This window comes from Tachypleus tridentatus, chromosome 7 (assembly GCF_004210375.1).
Source record: "Tachypleus tridentatus isolate NWPU-2018 chromosome 7, ASM421037v1, whole genome shotgun sequence".
In the NCBI taxonomy this organism is placed as follows: domain Eukaryota; kingdom Metazoa; phylum Arthropoda; class Merostomata; order Xiphosura; family Limulidae; genus Tachypleus; species Tachypleus tridentatus.
This window is the reverse complement of record NC_134831.1, coordinates 10949359-10972150: the sequence shown is the minus strand read 5'-3', so window position 1 is coordinate 10972150 and position 22792 is coordinate 10949359. Positions and strand designations below refer to the sequence as shown.

The 22792-nt window shown below is 32.9% G+C and overlaps 1 protein-coding gene across 5 annotated transcripts in view; it reads left to right on the top strand.

Annotated features, from left to right (window-relative positions):
* Positions 1-22792, top strand: part of LOC143255098 (CCR4-NOT transcription complex subunit 3-like) — a 44479-nt gene extending 21687 nt beyond the window's left edge. For 4 of the 5 annotated variants that reach the window (XM_076510238.1, XM_076510234.1, XM_076510237.1 and 1 more), the window contains 11 exons: positions 1998-2093; positions 2998-3235; positions 4791-4891; positions 10761-10858; positions 11416-11555; positions 12418-12776; positions 14109-14226; positions 15771-16002; positions 19283-19412; positions 20151-20276; positions 20884-22792. In XM_076510238.1, the coding sequence (XP_076366353.1) occupies positions 1998-2093; positions 2998-3235; positions 4791-4891; positions 10761-10858; positions 11416-11555; positions 12418-12776; positions 14109-14226; positions 15771-16002; positions 19283-19412; positions 20151-20276; positions 20884-20982 (1737 nt within the window). In that variant the 3' untranslated portion in view covers positions 20983-22792. The remainder of the gene's footprint in view (positions 1-1997; positions 2094-2997; positions 3236-4790; positions 4892-10760; positions 10859-11415; positions 11556-12417; positions 12777-14108; positions 14227-15770; positions 16003-19282; positions 19413-20150; positions 20277-20883) is intronic. The other variant, XM_076510235.1, reaches the window with a different exon arrangement.

The following is a 22792-nucleotide window of genomic DNA, read 5'->3' as shown; positions in this document are numbered from 1 at the left end:
TATCTCTTCTCACTACAACCTTTGTACTCGGTTGTTGCTGGACATTGGTTGCTAAGCCTTTTAAAATTTCACATATGGAGAATATCAAACTTTTTTTTTTTTTTTTTTAAAGATTTAGTATACATACAGTCAAATAACCAAAGATTATAAATAACTGCACTGATAACATAGAATTCCACTGTAATATATTAACCTCAGTAACTAAGATGTATTTAGATTTTAAAAATATTAAACTTCGAGCAGACTGAAGACACAATCTACCGCCTTGAAATCTTGGATTGAATGAATTGCCTTTTAATAGATTAAAATTGCTGTTAAAATCCCTCTGGGGACATTAAGCTGTTGATTGGTTATTCACGTGTCATATATTATAGTAAGAATATGTAAGTGGCCATTTCAAAAAATGGAAAGTTTGAATGGGGCCATCATGTTTGATTCAGTTCATGAACCATATCTCAGCAAAATAAAGAGAAGTAAGGTTCTTATTTTATATTCTAGCTTGTCAATATTAGTAATTTCAGTTTCTAATTTGTATGAAACTGTATAGATATTTAACATTACATACATCTTATTTTAAAGTGTTGCATTCAAAACACCATGTGACTCACTAAAATCTATATTTAGCTGTGTTCTTTTAATGTTTACTTTTAAATTAAGAAATTAACTCATATATAATATTGAAGTTTGAATTGTAATCTACAATTTGATTCCAAACATATTGACATAAAATCATAAAATATTAGTTCATTAAAATTGTAAATGTAACTTCAGAAATGAGATGACGTGATGTTCGTTCTATGGCCCATTGAGAAAGGGTTAAAACAAAACAGAGCTGCTACAAAGGGTTAATTACATTATATTAAAACAATTTTCAATGTAGGGATTGGCAGGACATTGAGGTCTCAAGCTGTGGATCACAAGCCCAAATCTTGTAACCAGTTATACTTGCCTTTACAGCAGTGGGTACATGCTACTGTGACAGTCAATACCACTTTTTTTTTAAGAGTTGGCAGTAGATGGTGTTGGTTAACTGTATTTCCCCTAATTTTTAACTTGGATCTTAAGAACAGATAGTCTTTGAGAAGCTTTGCACAAGATTCAATAAACAAACAAACAAAAAGCAAAAAACTAGCAACTCAATGGTGATAAAAGGTCATCCAAATGTTCCAGAAAACAGAACTCATTATGATGAAGAAGGATTAACTCTGTAAAAAATGTGAATCATGTGTACCTTAATTATTCTTTGAAGCAGCTGACAAATCAAACAAGTATTCATGTTATTTTAAGTAAATACACTTTAATAGGTCACATCAGTCCCAGATTGAGATGATTGTAGGGTCTAGGCACCTTCTGTTCATAGGCCCTACTAGCTGTATAAGTTAGATAAATTATAGATATATAAATTATAAATTGTGGTTTAAAGTTTTGTAAGCTATAGGCACTGTGCCTATTGTGTCTAATAAATAACCAGCCTTGAGTCACATTGCCTAAAACAAACTCACTAAACATCACATAGACAAAGACATATCAAACATTTTGAAAGAAAAGTTATATTTTGGTGGAGATATTAACAAGAAGGTTTGTATGGGTATTACATACAGCTTAACACTGTTCACATTATTGTCTGTTTCTACACAACAAATTGTATTATACACCCACTGTGCTGCTTTTCAAACAATTCAAAATCCACATGAAGGTGTAAGCTGTTTCATCTGAGACACTCAAACTAAATAAATAGTGTTTGTATCCTGTTTTTGAAATTTGTTTTTGTCAAGCACAATCTGTAGAATGTATCTGAACAAATTAGATTCTTAAACTTTATAGCTAGTTCATGAACTTTCAAAACAATTTTTACCTTTGTTTCATTATTGATATAAAGAAACAAATTTTAAAAACAATTGTAGATTATCTCTTGAACGTATATGTAATATGTACAAATTAATGTGTGTAATTCGGAATTGATTGTTTAACATTGTATACAACATGTTCATTTTTAGGCATCAATAGAAGCTCTGAATCTTCAAATTGACCAGTTTGAAAGTGAATACGAGTCTTTAGTGATTGAACTCAAAAAGAAAAGAAGTGATAAAGAGGTTAGATTTTCATGTAATACCATTGTACTTGTCACTGTACCTTTTGGTATATATATTTAACCAGTTACTCTGAAAATTAGTATTGTATAAGCCATATTTATTAAGAAATGTTTAAAGTTTTTATTTAAGTTTGAAAAAGGGCAAAAAAATTCTATATGATTATTTTTTCTTACATCAAATCGTATATTGGTAACCTTCCAGGATACAGTGATAATTGTTTAAATGTGCATATATTGAATGTATTATTTTTGAACCAAGTTCAAATAAATTGTAGATTATGCTCAAAACAAAGGAATATGTTGGACTATCAGTCTTAATAAGTTACTTTGACTCCTTGAGAAAGATCTTTCACCATAAACTTAAGTGGACATTCGTTTTTACCAATAGTATAAATTTCAAGTGTGGACAGCTGAAAATTTAAACATTTTTGGCCAGAGTTGTCCACTGGACATGAAATCTCTTGTTATCCACTAGAAATATAATATGTTGTTACTCAGAGTTCTATTATTATCATACAGATTTAATTGTGTGTGTGTACTTACATTATGAAACGTTATATTGCAAATTTACTTCAAATATAGGGAAATAAGTTTAACTTTCAGTAGTTACTTTGAAAGTAAAATGGTATGTCTACTTCAGATAAATGACATGAACAAAATGTTTACTGATTACCGAGTTAGCTGGCCCTGATTTTACGTTGATATTAATGACTGATTTCAATCATCTATGTGTGGAGATTAATGAAATGGTAATTTTTTATTTTAATGTTTTGTACTTTTAACGTGGATGTATTGTGGTGTTTTGCTAGTTTTGTTTAGTACGCTAAAGGTTTCAAATACGTATAAATGTATATATATTTGTTCTGTATTATTTCAAAAATACGGTGTAATATAAACCGTTTCAGAAAGAGGACAGGTTAGATGAGCTAAAAGGTCACACAAAGAAACATCGGTACCACGTTAAGCAGTTAGAAACAATAATGAGAATGGTAGACAACAACACTGTTGACGTGGATCAGGTGAAGAAGATAAAAGATGATGTTGAATATTACATCGATTCCTGTCAGGAACCAGACTTTGAGGACAATGAGTTTATCTATTCAGATCTGAATTTGGAAGATATCCAAGAGTATTTAACAAAAAGTAGATATCTTTCATGTTGTTGTTTGCACTGTAAAAACCATGTAATAGTTACTTTATTGTTTTATTTCATTTCTCGTTTTTGGTTTAAAAGTAAAATTATTTATAATACTTAAGCTTTAGTACCAAAGAATTGTCTTAACTGAAGTATATTCATAATGTCAGAAAAAAAATGATTTATTCCACCAAAGTGAACAAACAGTATTTAGATTTGCATTAAAAATATACAAAAACACTTTCTGGAAGCCCAGGTGATCTTCGTGATATAACTCTGTTCCCCTTATGTATCACTCATTTAGTTACACCACCATTCCCAGTTTACTTTTGAAGAAAAAGAAAGGTCCATCTTTTGAAAGCACTCAGGTTATAGGGTTTCTATTGTTTCAACTAATGTATAGTTTTATTAATTTGACCTCTCATTAAACATTTAATTTTTTCCACACTAACAGACCTTTGTCTGGCACTTAAATTGCTTCACATTAACAAACAGGCTGGATGTTAGACTATTTCAGTGACAAATAGTAGTCTGAAACTTTGACTATTTCACAGTAATAAACATCAGTCAAGGAATTTGACTATTCCCCAAAACAAACATCAGTCTAGGAATTTTACTATTTTTCACTTACAAACACCAGTCAAGGAGTTTGACTGTTTCCCATTAACAAACGTCATTCCTAGCGTCTTGTGTATTTTGGTCTTTTTTCAGTAGATATTAGATCGTAGAATATGTAAACAGCTTGTTTAAATCTTGGATGTTGCCATAAAACTACAAATGTTACAACTTTGCTCTTCCTGTACTTTCAAAACAGATAAAGAAATATGTAAAACTGGAAAAGAAATAACTTCTAAAGTTACATCTTCACATATGTAAAAAATAAAACAGAAGTAGTATATAAAGCTTGATATTTAAGAAACAAACAGTGACAATGCATTCAAATATGTAAAAAATAAAACCCTAAGAAACATTTGAAATACCATATTGACTCAATTATAAGGCAATGTCTTTTGATTAATAATTAGACTGTAAAACTCATAGTCACCATATAATCGAAGTCAACCATAGTCTCATATACCCTACTTTTGCCTGTTGCATTTTTCTTTCCCATGGTTTCTGAAAATGTGGGTTGCCTTATAGTTGAGATCTCCCTGTAATTGGGCCAATATGCTAAAACTGTCTCATAAATATCATATTTATTGACATTTGTGTTCTCAGTTCACTAAAATGAAAAAACAAAATTAGTTGCTTAGAGAAACCTACATTTGTAATTTAAATAATAGCTAAATTAGTGAAGTCTGTAATATTCTTTACTGTTTTTCATAGAAGTAAGTTATTCTTGTCATGGTAAAACTAACATTTTCACTGAATGACCTGTATAAACATTGTGTATATTTGAAAATAATTACTAATTTAATACCATTATATCACTTTTTTAAAGTTGCCATTCGAAGTGTACTGCAAAATGGTAAGTTATTTTTGTAATATTTCCTGTTTTTGGAAAAGTTTAGAAGTTATTGTACTTACTGTACAGTTCTGAAATATCTATTTTGTTTTCATTAGGAGAAGATGAAAGTTGTACGACACCCACATCAGTGAACTCTGGATCACCCGAATCTAGTCCAACAAACTATTGCAGGACCAGTGAGGTGAGTGATGCCCAGGTAAATGTGTATATTAATATTTTATTATAAATTTCCTTATACAATATTGCTGGTATTTTAACTTCTGTAAAGAAACAAAAATAGTACTGCAAGTTTGTGTCCAAGTTGTACTTTTTACTCAATACTTTTGTTGGTATATAATAAAAAAAAAATTTACATTTGTGTCCATGTGTCACTTTTGTTGTAAAGAATGTTATGTATTATGTAATATTTGTTTTATAACAATGATGCTAGTTTCAAATTCTGCAGGAATTTTAATACATATTGCCTTATTTTATTCTTATTAAATAAAAACCCCTCGGTGTGGATTCCTGTACGTGGTGAGGGAACCTCCCAGGGAAGGTTCTGTTCTTTCAGTTTACCTCCTCTGGGATCTAAACATCCACTCACATGTTTTCCATGCATGGTGACCTGTAAAGGGGAGGAGATGATCCTGGTGGTTGAGGGGTCTAACCCTAATACACCACTTTGGCCTTGAATTCCTGTAGACGGACAGCCTTTGGGTGGCCCCCCCTTGGGTCAATCGGCTGGTCCACTTGGGCTAGAGTCAACCAAGTACCAGTGTTGGAAGTTCTCAACGGGTGTTGTGGACATTGTTTCTAATGCTGGTGTTTGGGTATAGTGCTCACGAAACCCTGGCGTTGCTGCAATGTCCTTGCATGACATTGTAGTGCATCCCCCTCATAGAGCTCCATGGTGGGTGGGGTCAGTGGATACCAAACTTTTCCTTTTTCCTATGGATCCTCCTTCAAAAATTTTAAATAAAATAGTGAAAAAAGTCAATAGGTAAACAACCATGTCTTGAAGACTGAGCAGCAATCTTCAACATCTGTAACACTCGTACCTCATTTACTTATATTACATTCTCTTTCAGAAAAACCTTTAGGGCAAATGTCCTCCTTTTTTTATTCAGAAGAGACTAGAGAGATATGCTGGCTCTCCAAGGTCAGTAAAGAAGCTTCGATCTGGTGACATTGGTGGAAACATCCACATCTCAACACAGTGAACTCCTCTTGAATTCAAAGGCAATTGGGGATATACCTATTGAGGTTACCCCTCATGCTACCTTGAATTCCTCACGAGGAGTTATTGTTGAGAGGGATTTGAAGAACATCCCCCAGTCAGAGATTCTCGGTGGTCTCTCCACTCGAGGAGTTTCTGCAGTGAGGCTAATCTCCACTCGCAAAGACGGAGTTACACTGCCGACAAATATCCTCGTTTTGACATTTACATCACCACGTGCACCTGCCACCGTCAAGGCAGGTTATCTAATTTGCAGGGTACGGCCATACATTCCAAACCCTCTTCGATGTTTCCAATGTCAGAGGTTCGGCCACTCAAAGACGTCCTGTTGTGGTTCCCTGACATGTGCTCGTTGTGGTGGCAAGGACCACGATGCCTATGAGTTTCACACGGACCCACATTGTATCAACTGCAATGGTTCCCACCCTTCCTACTTTTGTTCTTGCCCAAAATGGTTGGAGGAAAAAGAGATGCAGCATTTGAAAACGACACATAACATTAGTTATCCTGAGACTCGGAAATTGCTGTCCGCCACTCCATCTTGGACGTATGCTGCTGCACTTCGTTCCACAACTACAGTGGGAGTGCAGACAGATCTCTCTGTTCCTCCAAGAGAATCGTTTTCAAAACAAATGAAAATTCTTTTGACCTCCGTGGTTAAAAAGGTCTAAAATACAGTCACCATTCGGCAGTTTTCTCTGTACAGAAATGACAGGCTGTGTGATGGATGAGTACATGGAGGGGTGGCACTCTTGGTTGATTAGCATGTGCCCACCCTGTCTTTGTCACTCAACACACCCTTGGAGGCTGTAGCCATCTGTGTTTTCTTGGGTCATACCATCACTTTACACTGGTGGAACTGAAAATGGCCCTTCATCGGTCAGGCAGTACATCTATTGGACCTGATGATGTACACTATGACATGCTGTGCTATCTCTCTCCTGCTTCTCTTGATATTCTACTCATTGTTTTTAACTGGATCTGGCAGGAGAATGTTTTTCCTGATTCCTGGTTCCAGGCTATTATCTTACCTTTTTCTAAACTTGGGAAAGATTCCAAGATTCCTTCACACTATCATCCAATTGCTTTGATGAGCTGTCTCTGTAAGACCTTAGAGAGGATGGTTAATGCTGGTCTTGTTTGGTTCTTCAAATCAAACAACCTCCTCTCGCTCACCCAGTGTGGGTTCCGATGACAGCACTCCACCACGGACCACCTAATTTGACTTGAAACATCAATCAGAGAAGCCTTTCTCAAATGCCAACACATTGTTTCAATATTCTTTGACATTGAGAAGGCTTATGACACAACATGGAAGTATGGCATTTTGCGAGACCTATATATATATATATATATATATATATGGGTTACGTGGCCATTTACCCATGTTTATTAAAAAATTTTTAATGGACAGGAGATTCCAAGTTCGTGTGGGTTCGACACTATCCAGTTCTTTTTTACAGGAACTTGGGGTCCGTCAGTGCTGTATTTTGAGTGTCACACTTTTCAGTATAAAGATAAATACCATTACTGAACAACTCCCTCTCACTGTTGCAAATGGGCTCTATGTTGACGACTTTCGCATCTCTTGTCAGTCGTTTAAACAATCATTCCTTTCCCATTTATACAGATGGTTTTAAATCAGGTAATTCAGTGGGCTCTGCTATGGTTTGCTGCGGTTCTGTGGTTGCACGCAGAATCTCCTCTACAGCTTCTGTGTTCACTGCTGAACTGTATGCCATATCTCTTGCCCTGGATCATATTGAAGCTGAGCAGTACTCCAACTGCACTATTTATACTGACTCGCTTAGTTCTATACTGGCCCTGGAATCTCTACACGTTGGCTCACACCCTGTTCTCGCTGATATTCAAAACCGACTGGCTCATTTCTCATAAACTGCTACTTCTATCCAGTTTTTCTGGATACCAGGCCTTGTTGGTATTTGCGGGAACGAGCTTGCAGACACGGCAGCTAAATCTATCTGCTCCAGCACTATCACTACTGTGCCTATTCCGTACGTGGACTATGGTCTTGTATTCAAGGCTCGGCTCCGTGCCAGCTGGCAGTCCACTTGGAGTGAGCAATGCGACAACAAGCTTTTTCAAATAAAACCATATATTGGGCTTTGGCCATTTAGCTTCCATAAGGTTTGGAAGGAGGAAGTTGTTCTAACTAGACTACGCATTGGTCACAGTTTTTTAACTCATCATTTTATTTTATTTGGAACTGATGTACCAATGTGTAGTTTGTGTAACACTCAAATCACTATTAGCCACATTTTACTTTTTTGCCATCGTTACGATTATCAACGACGGCAATATTTTAAACATGTTTTTTCCCAGGGTTTATCTGTAACATTGGACAGTGTTATTGGTGATGGTGACACTGTCAACCTTGATAAAGTTTTTAGTTTTTTAATGGCCATTAATCTTTTTAAGCTCATTTAAGTGTTGGATATCTATTCATTACACCTTTTTAATTGTGGTTCCCTTTTCACAGTTTCATTCTCTCTAGTTCAATTTGACATTGAAAAATGGCCAGAATATTAAATAACTCGACACCAGGACTGGAAAGGCCAACTTCAGGTGACAAACTCTGCTGTTTGTACTATCCGTTTGAACTACCCGTTAGTCGTCCTGGCGAGTTGTTATTCCAATTTTGCTGCATGTCTTTTAAACTTTTATTACTTTACCATTTGGTACTGGCCATAATGACACATAGCCCGGAACCAGGACTGGAAAGACCAATTTCAGGTGACTGACGGTGGTTCTGGTACTTTCCTGTTTGTCTTCCTGGCGGGTTATGATTGTTACCATTCTGCTACAGAAGTTCTTTACAACTTTATAGATTGGATGTCAACATCGGTTTTGTGCAATTTTCTGTTTTTCATTGCTGTTTTGTTTTTACCTTTGTTTACTTTTACAAATTTTACTGGACATTTGGCTTCTCATTATTACGATTTTGCTATATGTCTTTTAAAACTTCTATTATTTTACATTTTGATAATGGCTGCTATGACACATAACCCGGAACCAGGACTGGAAAGGCAAACTTCAGGTGACTGACAGTGGTTCTTGAACTTACCTGTTAGTCTTCCTGGCGGGTTATGATCATTACCATTTTGCTAGAGTAAGTACTTTACAACTTCTTTTACTCTGCTTTCTCTCTTAACATTGTAGACTAGGTGTCAACATTGGTTTTATACTTTTTCTGTTTTTCAGTGATGTTTTGTTTTACCTTCATTTCCTTTTATGTATTTTACTACATTTACTTTATTTTTACCTTTTTACCGGACGTTTGGCGCAGATAGCTCAGTTGCTTTGTGCCATAAAACACTAAATCAATCGATTAATCGTGTCAGTCGTCAAACATGAGATATATTGACTACAAACTACAAACTGCCCTCAATCATGTACTGAAGTGGACTACGGTCAAACGGCCTTAATATTTCTCTTTCTAAAACTGTTTGCATGCACTTTTGCTGCCAACGGAGTATCCACCCTGATCCTGAACTCCGTATCGGTGAAGTTTCACTGCCAGTGGTCCCTGAGACCAAGTTCTTGGGGCTTATCTTTGACCATAAGCTGACCTTTATACCACACTTATGGAGCTATGGGTCAAATGCACAAGAGCACTGAACATCCTCCGTGTCCTCTCTACTGCCAGTTGGGGAGCGGATCGATGTTCTATGTTAAAGATATATCGTGCTCTTATTCATTCAAAACTCAACTATGGCTCAATGGTAACATATTTAAAGTTTTAAAACAGACAGGTGTGAATTAATACTCATTTCAGTGTTTTATCACTTAAAGTGACAGTTTTCATTTTTTGTTTTTGTAAATTATGAAGTTGTTTATGGAACTGTGGATAATTTTTAAATGGTTGTCATTCATAAAAAGTACTCTTTACAAAATTTATTAAGAAAGTTAAAACAAGAATACAAGAAAAGCTAGAATTAAATATAGAAAAATATGTAAGGTTATGGTTGGAAAGTCCGTTCCTTGGTGTTGGTATTGACTTACAGCACATAGGTTTCAAAGTTACTTTCACATTACATCCACAGATAATTGCTAAATTTGCTGTGTTGCTCACAGTTACTTATATAATTGTAGGAAGTTAAATATTTGTTGCGGATAAATTGTAAGTTTGAATAATAAGACATACATGTTACTACTTTAATTTTAAACTAATTACAGAATTTTAAAGAAAATTAATATTTCTGTTTTCATTTACCAGGTTTGAATTTCTGTTACTACAGTAAAATATTGTCTGTACTGTGAGTACTGTATAACATTGTAATCAGTTCCTTGCCATGTTGTGGAAGGATGCTGTTGGTTGATAATTAAAAATAAATGACAGTGGCATATAATCTTAGTTGCTGTTCTCTTTGTACCAAAACACAAGATATTTAATGAATATTTTAAATGCTCTGACAAGAAAGATCAAACATTGGGTGAGTGAATGGTGTTTTTTGTGACGAGTAATTTATAACTGAATTATGTGAATTACAGAATTACCCAACGGATATTCACTTGATTGTAATATATACTGGAAGGACTTAGACATATTGGTAATAAAATGAAACAAAAGAACAATGACATTTACTCTTCAGATAAACAAAGAAGTTTCTTAATTATAATCTGTAGAGAAAAGTACTTTGTTATTAACTTTCTTACCAAAATATCTACCTGATAGTTTTTTTCTAATTTTCTGCTTGTATGAAAAACATTAATAAGTAATATGCTTATGATTGTAGTGAGACTTATTTTAATTAACATAGGAATGTATTTCCAGTCTTCTAAGTATACTGATGTAATGCAGGAAGTTTTTAAATACATTTTTTAGATTATTCAACCAGTAGCAGTTTGGGAACACAACCTAAACTCAGTATTGTCGTGTACAGCACAACCAAACCGTCAGAGTGCAGCTTCCAGAAAAAACAGGTAACCTGATCTTGAAATCTTTAGATTACTGAATTTTCTATATAGTGGAACCCCTCTAAAGCAGCTACCTGTGAGACTGAGACAATCTGGCCCAATTAGAGGGATTCCACTGCACATAATTAGTGATTATGTAAACAAAAAAAGGGAGTGTGATTGAATGACTGCTTTCAAGGGGTGACCGCTTAGAGGGGTTCCACTGTAATTTGTTCTAATGGGTATTTTTATATGTAATTCCACTTTAATTGTGTTTGTTTTTATCAAGGTACATATTTTACTTTTCTCAAAACTTGGGTGGGGGAGAATAAGGGGTTTGGGACATCATTATAAATTACAGGTACCCCAAAGTATCCCCAGATATAAGTATTTATTTACTGAATAATTATGTAAATAATCACAGATACCATTTTTAAGGTTATTTTATAAACTTTTGGAGATGCTCCTATTTTTAATAATTGCTCAGAGTGTAAAATGTAAAAGATGTTCTATCCAGTAGTTTTAAAGATGTAGAAAACAAGCCATGTAAGTTTGTTATTCAAGGTTTTAATCTTTGTTTCCAGCACATCTTCACAAAGCAGTAGTAGCAGTACTTCATCCACAAACAACTGTCGTGTTAACCACTCGCCCATCGTGCCTCTACCCATGATTCCCTATGCTGTTGCAGCTACAGTAACCAATCAGAACAGTTCTTCAACTGAAAGTAAGTTTTCTCCATGTGTTTAAAATGATAAAAGTTCCTTTAATTTAGAACTGTTGTTTATAGCATTAACAGAAGGAAATTGTTTATTTAGAGAATGAGTGAACAGTAATTGTAATTGGTTCCCCCAGGTATTAGCGGTTGTGGCTGTAATTTATTTTGTTTCTAGTTTGTGGTTACATATTTCTTGTAAAATGTAAAGTATGTTTGTTTATCTTAATTTGTTTTTAGATAAACACTGAAGTGTAGGAAAATGTGCATCACAGATGTAGGTATTATTATGTCTTAAAAACAAGTGTGGGATGGTTAAAACTCAATATTGCTGTATATTAAAAAAAATGAAAAATTATTTTTTTTCCAAATTTTTGTACGTTTTTTTTATCAAATATCTTGGTGTTAGTGGTACAAGACAGCACTTAATGTTGCAAGGTTGAACAGTTGGTAACACAACAATGTTGTGGTATACTTATCTCAGAATGAGGGAAGAAAGGCATACAGAGAAAATGAATACTACAAACAGTTATTAAAGTGATACTAGAATAATTACATTTTTAAATAGTAAAAGCTATGTGTGTTTTGTGTTATGGTATATTCAGTTATAGCTATCTGTGATCAGGAGTTCAGGAATGGTTATTTGAAGAGTTTCATTGTATTTTAGCTGAATTGTCTTATAATGAACAAGGTTCAAACTGAAGTCATGAATTTTGAAGGTTATTATTTGGTACCTGATTAACAATTCAGAAATGTCTTGGATATTTAGGTTAATGATTATTCACTATAGTTTTGTTCACAGTCCTGTATTTGGAGCACATGTATGTAGCTGTTACATAGTTGTATCCAGTGCTGAAAATGTGTTCATATTTAGGACTCAATGGTTCAGAATGTACGCAGGTCAACTGTGTTGACAGTAGCAGTTCATCATATTCTACAACTAGTTTAACTCCATCCGTGTCTCCTGTTGGTCAATCTTCACCACCTACTGACTTGAACTTATTTAAACCTACATTACCTAGTGTCAACAACATTTCATCCATCACAGCTTCTCTCCCCTCCAGTGATGTTTTTAGTATTTTGCCGTCCAGTACTGTATTATGTGATGTTGCATCTCAGTCATCGATCTTTACGCTACCTAACAATGGTCATCTGATGAACATTGATGATGAAGACGGTTTACACCAGCATTCCTTGTGCAACCCTTTATTAAATGGGCCATTACGATCAAAGGTAAATTTTCCAGTGATTTGTAAACTAACAATGTTAGCTCTACCTTGAGTAGGTCAAATAAACCTGTGATTGTTTATTGGCATGCCACATTTTATTACTGAAATCATTAAGATCATTCAGGTTATGCAACTAATCAGTAATAGTTTATTTCTTTTTCTTGTAGATTGGTTTGTTAACTTTTAAATAATTGGTAGTGTATTGAACATTCCAATCTCTAGTATTATATCAAATATAAGTGCAACATCAGTTTATTTATATCTGTATAATACTGTATATAACAAAAACATTTTTTTCTTCTCTATGTATAGAAATATAAAAGTTATGCTGCTTGACTTTAAGTGCAATGGATGTATCATGTTCTACAAAATCTTTTTTAATATCTTCTGCATGTATACAACAAAATGAAGATATTTTATGATACTGATCTTTTTAAAAGAAAGACAATGCCATGGTAAAATTTTCAACTACTTTTGTAAGAGCAAACTTTCTTACATTCATAAATTTTAAAATAAACCAGGAATTCACCATTTAATATCATGTTTGTGTTATTAAACATAATATTTGTTTAGAGAGCAAATGTTAATATAAATGACACACAGACACATGTCTGTATATATCTAATATAGGTTTTCTTGTGGAATTTATAATTTTAAATGTAACGTATAATCAGTGTATGTTTAAAGTCTATAACAAGTTCAGAAGAGTAAAGTCTGTGCTTGTACTTTCTGACAAAAGCCAGAAATGTGATTCTTATAATGAGTATTCATTTTATACTGTTATTTATAACCTTATACTGATTAAATGTTACATGTATGCTTAGAGACTAGAATAAGCTTGGGTTTAGAAAAACTGAAAGCTTAATCCTTTTATCTTCTTGGAATGTTTCATGTATTGTGAGGCCAGTGGGTGAGTACCTTTGAACTTGTAGAAAAATGGATTATTACTTTTTACAGATATGCTTGCATGACATTCCATCAAAGAAACTCTGTTGGGAAGTTGATAATCAGAACATTTTTGTCATATTAATGATCGGTTAATATTTTTGGTGAATTGAAAGAAACAGATAAAAAAAATTTTTTTTTTTTACTTAAATAATGTATAAAGAGAGAGTTTGAATTTTGCAAAACACAAGACGTTGACAAATAACACAATGTTATTTGAAACTTCTTACAGGTTTCATGTTCTTGTTTAGATCTTATATGAGGAAAGATTTAATGAACCTCCAATATAATAATTACCGTGAGAGAAGTTTGAATCCTATCAAGGAGAATTAATGGAGTTATTTGAACAAAGTTTATTATGTAATTAATCTAATAACGTTTTCTTTTCTAGCCGTTAACAGAATCACCTATGTCTTCGCTTAAGACTATGGCCCAGCAGGCTCTTTTAAATGCGGGGTTGCAAAGACAGTTATTATCACCACAGTCCTTCTTCATACCAACTGACAGAGGTGAGAGTAATAATTCTGACAAGTAACTCTTCAAACCAAAATACTCAAATACTTGCATATGGAGTACAAAATATTGTAGTATTGTATTGAAATCAGGTACACTCACATCTGAAACACATAGAGTTGAACTAATTATATCAACCAAACATGTGACTTAGTTTCCATATGTCCTTTATGTATAGCAGAGCATGGTTCACTTGCCTGTAGTTTTTATTCTCCAACCTTCCATGTGACTTTTCACACAGTGGTCAAGTGATCTGTTTTATTGGTTTCATTCAGAATGATTTTGTTGACAGTCTGTTCACCTTGTTAGTGTTAATGTAACTGTTTCCACTTCTGTTGACATTTTTATGATGTAATTGAATATCTCCCTTATCCAGTGTGCATGTAACATGCAGGGTAACTTGCAGCTGTACTATTATCATATTCAAGCCATTGGCTGGCTACTCATACTTCTGGAATGAATTAAAAAGTAATATTTACTAAATTTTGTTGTTCTGTTAAGAACTTTATGAACATCTTAAATTTTATTACCTGGTATTTGGAATTCTTGATGACTAGTTGTTTAGTCTTGAAGTGAATAAAAATGATATTGCTAAAAACTGGGTTTAGTTGTATTTGTTTATTTTATATTATGTCTCAGACAATCAAAAATATCTTAATTGTATCACAGTTAAAAAACTAGTTAAATTTTTAAAAAATACTTAAATGTAGCAAAAGTTACTTCACAAATTAATCTGAAGTTGAGTGTCATGGAGTGTTGACTTACACATTGAATAATACTTTTCATACAAAAGAACAAGGAATAAAAGCACATTTTTATTATCATTGGATCTGTTGACACTAGATAAACATGGGAATCAACAAAAGTATAACAGACTTATGATTGTATTCCCCTATAACAAAGTGAGAATAGTATATAAGCCACAATACAGTAAAGCTACAGTTGATCGAAACCACATAAAGACCCAGTCTAGATAAAACTGTTTTGTTGGTGAAGTCAGAATTGAGGAGCACAGTGAACATAGAAGACTAATATACCACAGTAACCCATCATGTGACAGAAGAATACATAAAATAAAGTGAGCTATAACTAAAGTAATGGGATATGAATTACATATAAGAAAACAAAAGGTTAAGGAAGCCTTGTATGGCTACCTAATTGATAACAGTCTACTTAATGTATAAGTCAGCAACCCCTGATAATCTGTTTGAATTGTCATTAATTGCAAGTTCTAATTGGAGGGAAATCCCAGAGAAGTGGATGGTTTCTAAGAAGATGACCCAGGATCAAATCTTGGCCATTATTACCATGAACACAGTCTATTTTAGGATTTTTATAAAAATGGAAGCAGATTAACAGCTGGCGTGTAGGATACTAACCCATTTTTAATTGATACTTAGTGATTATAATTAGTCGACCATAAAGGTTGCTAACCATGAAAACATCTTGTATTCAGTCACAATAGTTTTAATGTAACTAGCTTAAAGATACACAAGTTTAAATTTTAATAAGAATGCTTTATGTTACTCTGTATTTTCAGAGTTATTTAATACAACAAACTCTGTGAGACTTCAGTCAAATACAGTTGAACCTATATCAAGAACATCAGCAAACAACGTTACACAGATTACCATGGAAATTGACATCCCACCCTTACTTGGTGTAGCTCCTCTTGGCCCAGTTCCGCTCACCAAGAACTGCTTCTATCAGTCACAGATGCTTGAAGCTTCCAGTGAACATGTGCCTCATCCATCTGACTCAGAAAGGCTAAGGTAAATGTTTTTGTTACATTGGTGTTAATACTACAAACTGACATGCTTGGTTATTTTGGCTCTAATCTTTTGACTGAGAAAAATCCAGTTAAATAAGTTTACTCAGTTGGTTTTCTGTTTTAAGTTGAGATACGGAATATTTTTTGCACTTTGATTTAAGCTTTGCCTGGACATAGCTTTAATCCTCTCACCACAGCCATTCTTTACTGTACATGTCACAATGTTTATAGTTAGCTACATTCAAAATGTAATTTTATTCATGTTATGACAATTAATAGTTAATAAACTGTATTTTAGTATCATGTAAGTTTTTAATTTTATAAGGTAATATTTAAAAAAATCTTGAATTCCCTCTAATGTGAGAAATGTGTCATTTTTTTTTCTCTAGGCATCTTCTCTCATTTACTACCAACCCTTTCAAGAAGTACAAAATATAACGTAAATTACTCATTATAATGTTGTCATTGCTCAGGCAAAACAAATGTTTCATTGTCTTCAATTTTATGTGGTTACAGAGCCATCAACTAGAAAATAAAATCCCTCTTGTCACATCCTGTCTTTCACATTTTGTCAATAGTTCACTCTGATGTTTAATACTATATTACTTATTACCAGTAGAAGGCCAGTGTTTTTATTAATAAAATGATTTATGTATTATGTTCTTGCTTTTATCAGTACTAATTTCATTTCCACAGGAACACGTCTACTAGCTTGCTCAGATTAATTATTAATTTGTAATGGTTCTCGTTACATAGTTAGAAAGCCAAAATAATTGTGATAGTTATGATACACTGTCTGCTTTTTGTATGTTGTTATTTTGTGTTCTTTGATTCCTTATGTAATTAAATAAAACTTTAGTGCACTGCTGCCACTAGTATAAGAAGAAGTATGGATGAGCGTGACTTACGGTCAACAACAAATTAAGTAAATGAATGTCCATTGAAGTACATTATTTCCTGTTTTGTGTATTCTTTATTTATTATTACAAAAATAACTAAAATATAAAACTAGGAAATAATTCAGTAAATAATTTTTATACGGCACACACGTGAGTAGCTCTTGGGTTATGTAATTTGGTAGCTTAACATGAGCTCCACTTTCCTCATGTGATTTACAACTCATAATGGCATAAAGAATATTTATACCTGTTTCAAAGGGCAATGAAATAATAAAATAAAATTATATATATACTCTTAATAGTTTAAAACTACTTAGGATAAACAAGTGTAGTTTCATATCACAGTTTGTAAACCTAATACAAAAATCATTTGGTCTGGTCAAAAGACTCAGTATATTCAAGAAAAAAACTTTAGTAAAAATATTAAATTAAAAAACTATTTTTAAAACATAAGTGACTTATAATGTTTATTAAATGTCTGCCAAGTCCTGTGGAAATAGATGTACTGTATTAAAAGTTATGGTATAAAAATCATATACAACTACAAATGGTCACATAGTTTGTCCCCAGGCCAGAACTTATATTCAGGGAATTAAGTTTTGGTTAAAAATACCCCAGTTTACCTAAGTCATAGGGATGTGTTATGATTATACTATGGGTTTCCTTGTGAGTCTATAAATGTTTTATGACCAGCTATAAAAACATGCAGCCAGGTACATAAAGTGAATTGAACTTGCAGCATTTTGTATGACAGTACCCCATCTATGGGCAAATCTATAATCTCGCTACTCATGATTATATTTTAATAACCACTACTTATTCATTGCTTTTTAATCTTGTTTAAGCTGCAGAGATGATTTTTGGAATTTGTTGCCTTGAGCATGTGTCCAGTGTCATATAAAACGATTTTGAAACCCTCTGCGTAATGGATACTTTGCCTACCCTTATCTTAAACTGCATAAGGCATGTCATATACAGCCTATAAAGATAAGAACCTTTTCACATATTAATAGAGTAATAGTTAAATTATGATAGAAAACACGTGAGCAGCAGTACAAAGATTGTGTTCTTACATCTACTATCAAAGAAAGATAATGAAAATGCATTACAATCATTGCAAAAGATAGATGAATAAATGTTTATGTTGAGCTGGTTACAGTGATATCTGTGACATTATAACTTGTTAGACAAAAGAAATGACAGTTTGTTTACTTATTTTCTGAAATAGCTATGATAATTACGTAATAAGAATCTGGTTATTTAATGACTTGAAAATAAATCTTTAAAAAATATTAATTTTCAACATGTATTTTAATTGTGATTAAGTTTCTTATCAGATCATTTGATGCAAAACTTTTAAGTTGCAAATCTTTTAAATAATTCATAGACTTTTTGTAGTGATTAACCAATGGACTGCAGGTGGCAAATAAATGAGCATTTTCAAAATTAAATTAAAATAACCAGCTTTATACATTATGTAATTATTTTCAATGTTATTCAATTTAACATTAAGGTTAGACAAAAAGTTATAGCAATTTCAGGCCTCTTGATTTTTTTAATACTTTAATAACTTAGGCATTTAAACTATAACTTTCAAAAGAAACATTATAGGTCTAATTTTGTTGAATACTTAGAAAAGATTGGTTGGTGCTAGGTCTCGGAAAATTGTTACTCTGTTCACCCCCATTTTATAAGAGTACCTTCAAAGATTTCAGGAGCTGGTGTGGCCTACTAATTAGTGTGTTCCGTGTGTGACATGAAGAATTTATTGTGTTTGGTTGTCTTCCACAATTTAAGCTTTGGGGCCATTAAAGTTTCATGATCATATCTCACTATTTTAGATAATAGTCCAAGAGTTGGTAGTGGGAACTATAGACCAACTGCTTTCTTAATTGTTATAAGTAATTTATTTGGGCTTTCACCACATAAGTTTAGTTTTAGTTCTGTACTTGTTGAAGGTTCAGATAACTCAGCCGAAAGCATGTGTATTTAAAACTAAAGTAATGTAATAATAGTCCAAATAAATTACTTGCACATTTGTTTCTATATAGTAAGTATAAATAAATTGAAATGTTTGAGAGATGCCAAGGAGCAGTTGCAGTGTCCCAAATTCACGTGCTACAAGAGAAATTTGCTTTGAAACATTATTGTTTGTGGCCCACTGGTATGTCACACAGTTCGCAACTAAAAGTTGTTTGTGGTCGACCAGTGGGGAACATGATAGCAAATAAGGTAATACAAGTTTGTATATGTGCATTATAAACCTTAAGTTATTTTGCTTTTCTGTAGTCTATCAGGTCAAAATCATTGCCGTATTGTAGCTTCATTTAATATTGTGAAATAGACAAATGACAAAATACTTCATTCATTGTGTTATTTCAGGTTATATTTTCCAAGGAACCTTTGTCCAACACCATCGTACTATCCTCAGAGCATACCTAACTGTGATTCAATAGATTTCTTCCAGAGACTCTCTGTAGAAACCCTGTTTTTTATCTTCTATTACATGGAGGTAAAACAGTTATTGTTTGTAATATATTATAAAATAGTGATTTTTATCCCTACTGTTAGAATCTCTTGTTAAGTTGTAAGAAACTACAAATTTGAAGGTGTGTTTTCCCTCTTCTCTGTGTGAACAGTAATTCATTTATTAATGTTTAATATTATTGTGTTAAGATCCTTAAAAAGGAGGAATAGTATATTAAGTTTAGTGGATATGTAGGATGTTACCTATTTACTGATAAAGTTGTTGAAGTCTTGGATGGTATTAATTTAAAGTGTTGGAATCACAAGTTGTTTGTAATAGTCTGTGTGTTTTGTGTGTTCTTAGTTTAAAATGTTTTATTGTTTAGATGTTTCTTATCATCACTTCATGGATAAAATAATCTATTAGTGTGAATGAATTACAAAGTTATTCATGTATATCTTTTCATACATTGTAGGGGTATTAATACCTCTAAGTATTGTATTGTCACAATAAAAATGTAGAGTTTCTTTAAACAGGTTGTGTAAATGTGTTAAATACTAATATAATGTACTTAAAATGTATATATTTTTGTTAAAGGGCATATGTTGATTTTCTTAAAATAAATGGTGTGAATATTTATATTCTAACATATACAAAACATGTTTAATGTTGTTACAAGAGAGTTGTAGAGTTTTTTTTAAGATAGATAATGTGAATGTTTTGAGTGCTAGTGTAACATACACAAAATGTATTTATGGTTGAGATTCTCTCTCTTGCCACAAGGGGACAAAAGCTCAGCATCTAGCGGAGAAAGCTTTGAAAAAACAGTCATGGAGGTTCCACACAGAACACATGATGTGGTTCCAAAGGCATGAAGAACCCAAAACAATCAATGATGAGTTTGAACAGGTGTGTGTCGTTTTGTGTGTGTTAGAATGCAGAGAATGCCTGTAGTTATAAGTCTTCTAATTGCAAAATTGAATATTAAGGTTTTAACCCTGTGGCTGGGTAACAAGTTTTAACAGGAACATTAGTAGTTGGGTAGATTGTGTGTGTTCAAATGTTCCTCTTTCATCAAGTAAGCTACTTTCAAACTAGGATGTATCTAGAATACCATTCGCCACATGTTAGAACTGTTAGAAATGCTGGTATTTTCTGTTTGTGCTTACACGTACGAGTACATGTGGATAGAGCTAAATGTTTGTATATATCAATAGGCATGTATAACTGTGTTTGTTTATGGATGAGCATATAACTATATGCTTGATTGGGGATATGAAACTGTTTTTATGAGTGGATAGGTATGTATTCCTGTATGCTTGTATGCATGGGTGGATGTGCACACCTGTATAATATAAAGATTTAAGTAGTTGTATAGGATAGTAATATTACTATTATAACAGTGATTCCTTGAAATGGTAATTAATACTTAAGTGGTTGTATAGAATAGTAATATTACTACTATAACAGTAATACTGGGTGGAAGAAATAATTTCCTCTGTGTTGTCATTTTTAGGGCACTTACATTTACTTTGATTATGAGAAATGGGGCCAAAGAAAGAAGGAGGGCTTCATTTTTGAATACAAGTTCTTGGAAGACAGGGATCTGAACTGAAGCACATTGAACAGCTTGTGTTCCTGGAACATATTAAACTAATGAGTCTGAGATTCATGGAAAGCCTGGTCATCTGTTTCAGGACTGCTCCTGCCTTTCTCAAATTATCTTCAGTTGTAACAGATCCAGGCTTTCTTACAGATACCAAACACATCTTTGTAATGAAGTGAAGAGTGGTCTTTGTGGCCAGCCTGCCATTCTTTCAAACCAATATAGTATGTGTGTTGTTATTTCTTTATGCCGTATAGGGCATTAGTTGCAAGGTCTCAGTGAGACATAAGACAGTAAAACATAGTGCAAATATATATATATATATATACTGTATAAACATACACTCTTGTTTAAAGAGGAAACTGCCTGTAACAGAAAATTAGTGATCAGTTTTTTTAAAATGCCTTGTGTAAGTTAGTTTGTAATCAATTTGTAATTATGGGCCATTACACGAAACAAATTTTGCCTTATATTCAGCTGGAGCATTAAGTAGCTAGTTTTGGGCGACTGTGTAAAAACGTGAGATTGTGTGTTGTTACTGTTGTAAAGTAGAGCTTTCTCTAGCCCTTAAAGTGTTGTGGGTATGTAAAAGCAATTCTTAATAGGAATAAATATGTAAATATGTGCTTTATTAGCACATCATCAGTCATTAAAAGATAACTTTAATGTGCAAGTTTAGGGTAAAGAAAACAATGTATGGTTTCATCTGTTGTTTTCCAGAGCCATTTTTTTACCAATTCTAAATTATAAAATTTACTTTTGTCTTGTCGTACAAAAATATTTTTTAATATTATCCTTTATTATAAGAAAACGATTCACTTGCATCTCTTATTTACTCGCTTCATTAAGTTGGTTAATTATTTTGTACTGCTAGTATCCTAAAGAAGAAAATGTTATTGTTGACAAAGAGGAGACAGTGTCCTAGACTAAATCTGTTACTGAATAGAGGCAAAATCAGATTTCCTTTGTGCAGCTGTGCTGTGTTCTTAATTTCTAATTTTATTTTTGCAAAATAAAGGTTATTTTGACACAACAATATAGACCTCCTGTTCTAAACAGCCATGACTGGTTTTTAATACATTTAAAAGAAGTGTATTATTTGTTGTTGAGACCTATTTTTAGAAGGATGAAAACTGCTAATCACAGTTTAGAAATTGAACACTTCATAAGCTGTGCAGTAGTTATTTCAAAAACGTAACCATACAATTAGAATACACACACGTATCACTTTGTAATAAAGTTGAAGTTACATGACCAGTGATTGTAAAACAATGTTATAGAAACAGCCTCCTTAAGGTGACAGTTCTGTAGTCATTACTATATATATAAAATCTTGGCATATTCATGCAAGACACCAATAAAGAACAAAAACTAAACAGGGTTCCTGAACATAGCCTAGTAACAAACATATCAAAGTTATGATACTCTGAGATGTGAGACACCGTGATACTAAACATTCATCATGTTTTCAGCTAAGGATACATTGTAAAAGTGATATTTGGTTAAGACCAATCTTTTGTTTATAGTTCAAAAGTAGGAATGGATTTACCTGAAGCACATGGATTTCTGATTTGATCACAATAGTCTTGGTTTGTGCATAAGACATTGAAGTTAGCAAACAGTCACCCAGATAAAAAGAGTTCATAGAAATATTTCTTTTAGAAACTAGTGTATAATTGAGTGATATTTCTATGATGAATGGAGTTAGATTTAAATATATTGTTATAATGGTTAGTTCTAATAAAAAAAACTTAATATAAGGAACTCTGGAAGATGCAAGTTTTGTTAGAATAAAGAATTATGAATTAACATTATAAAA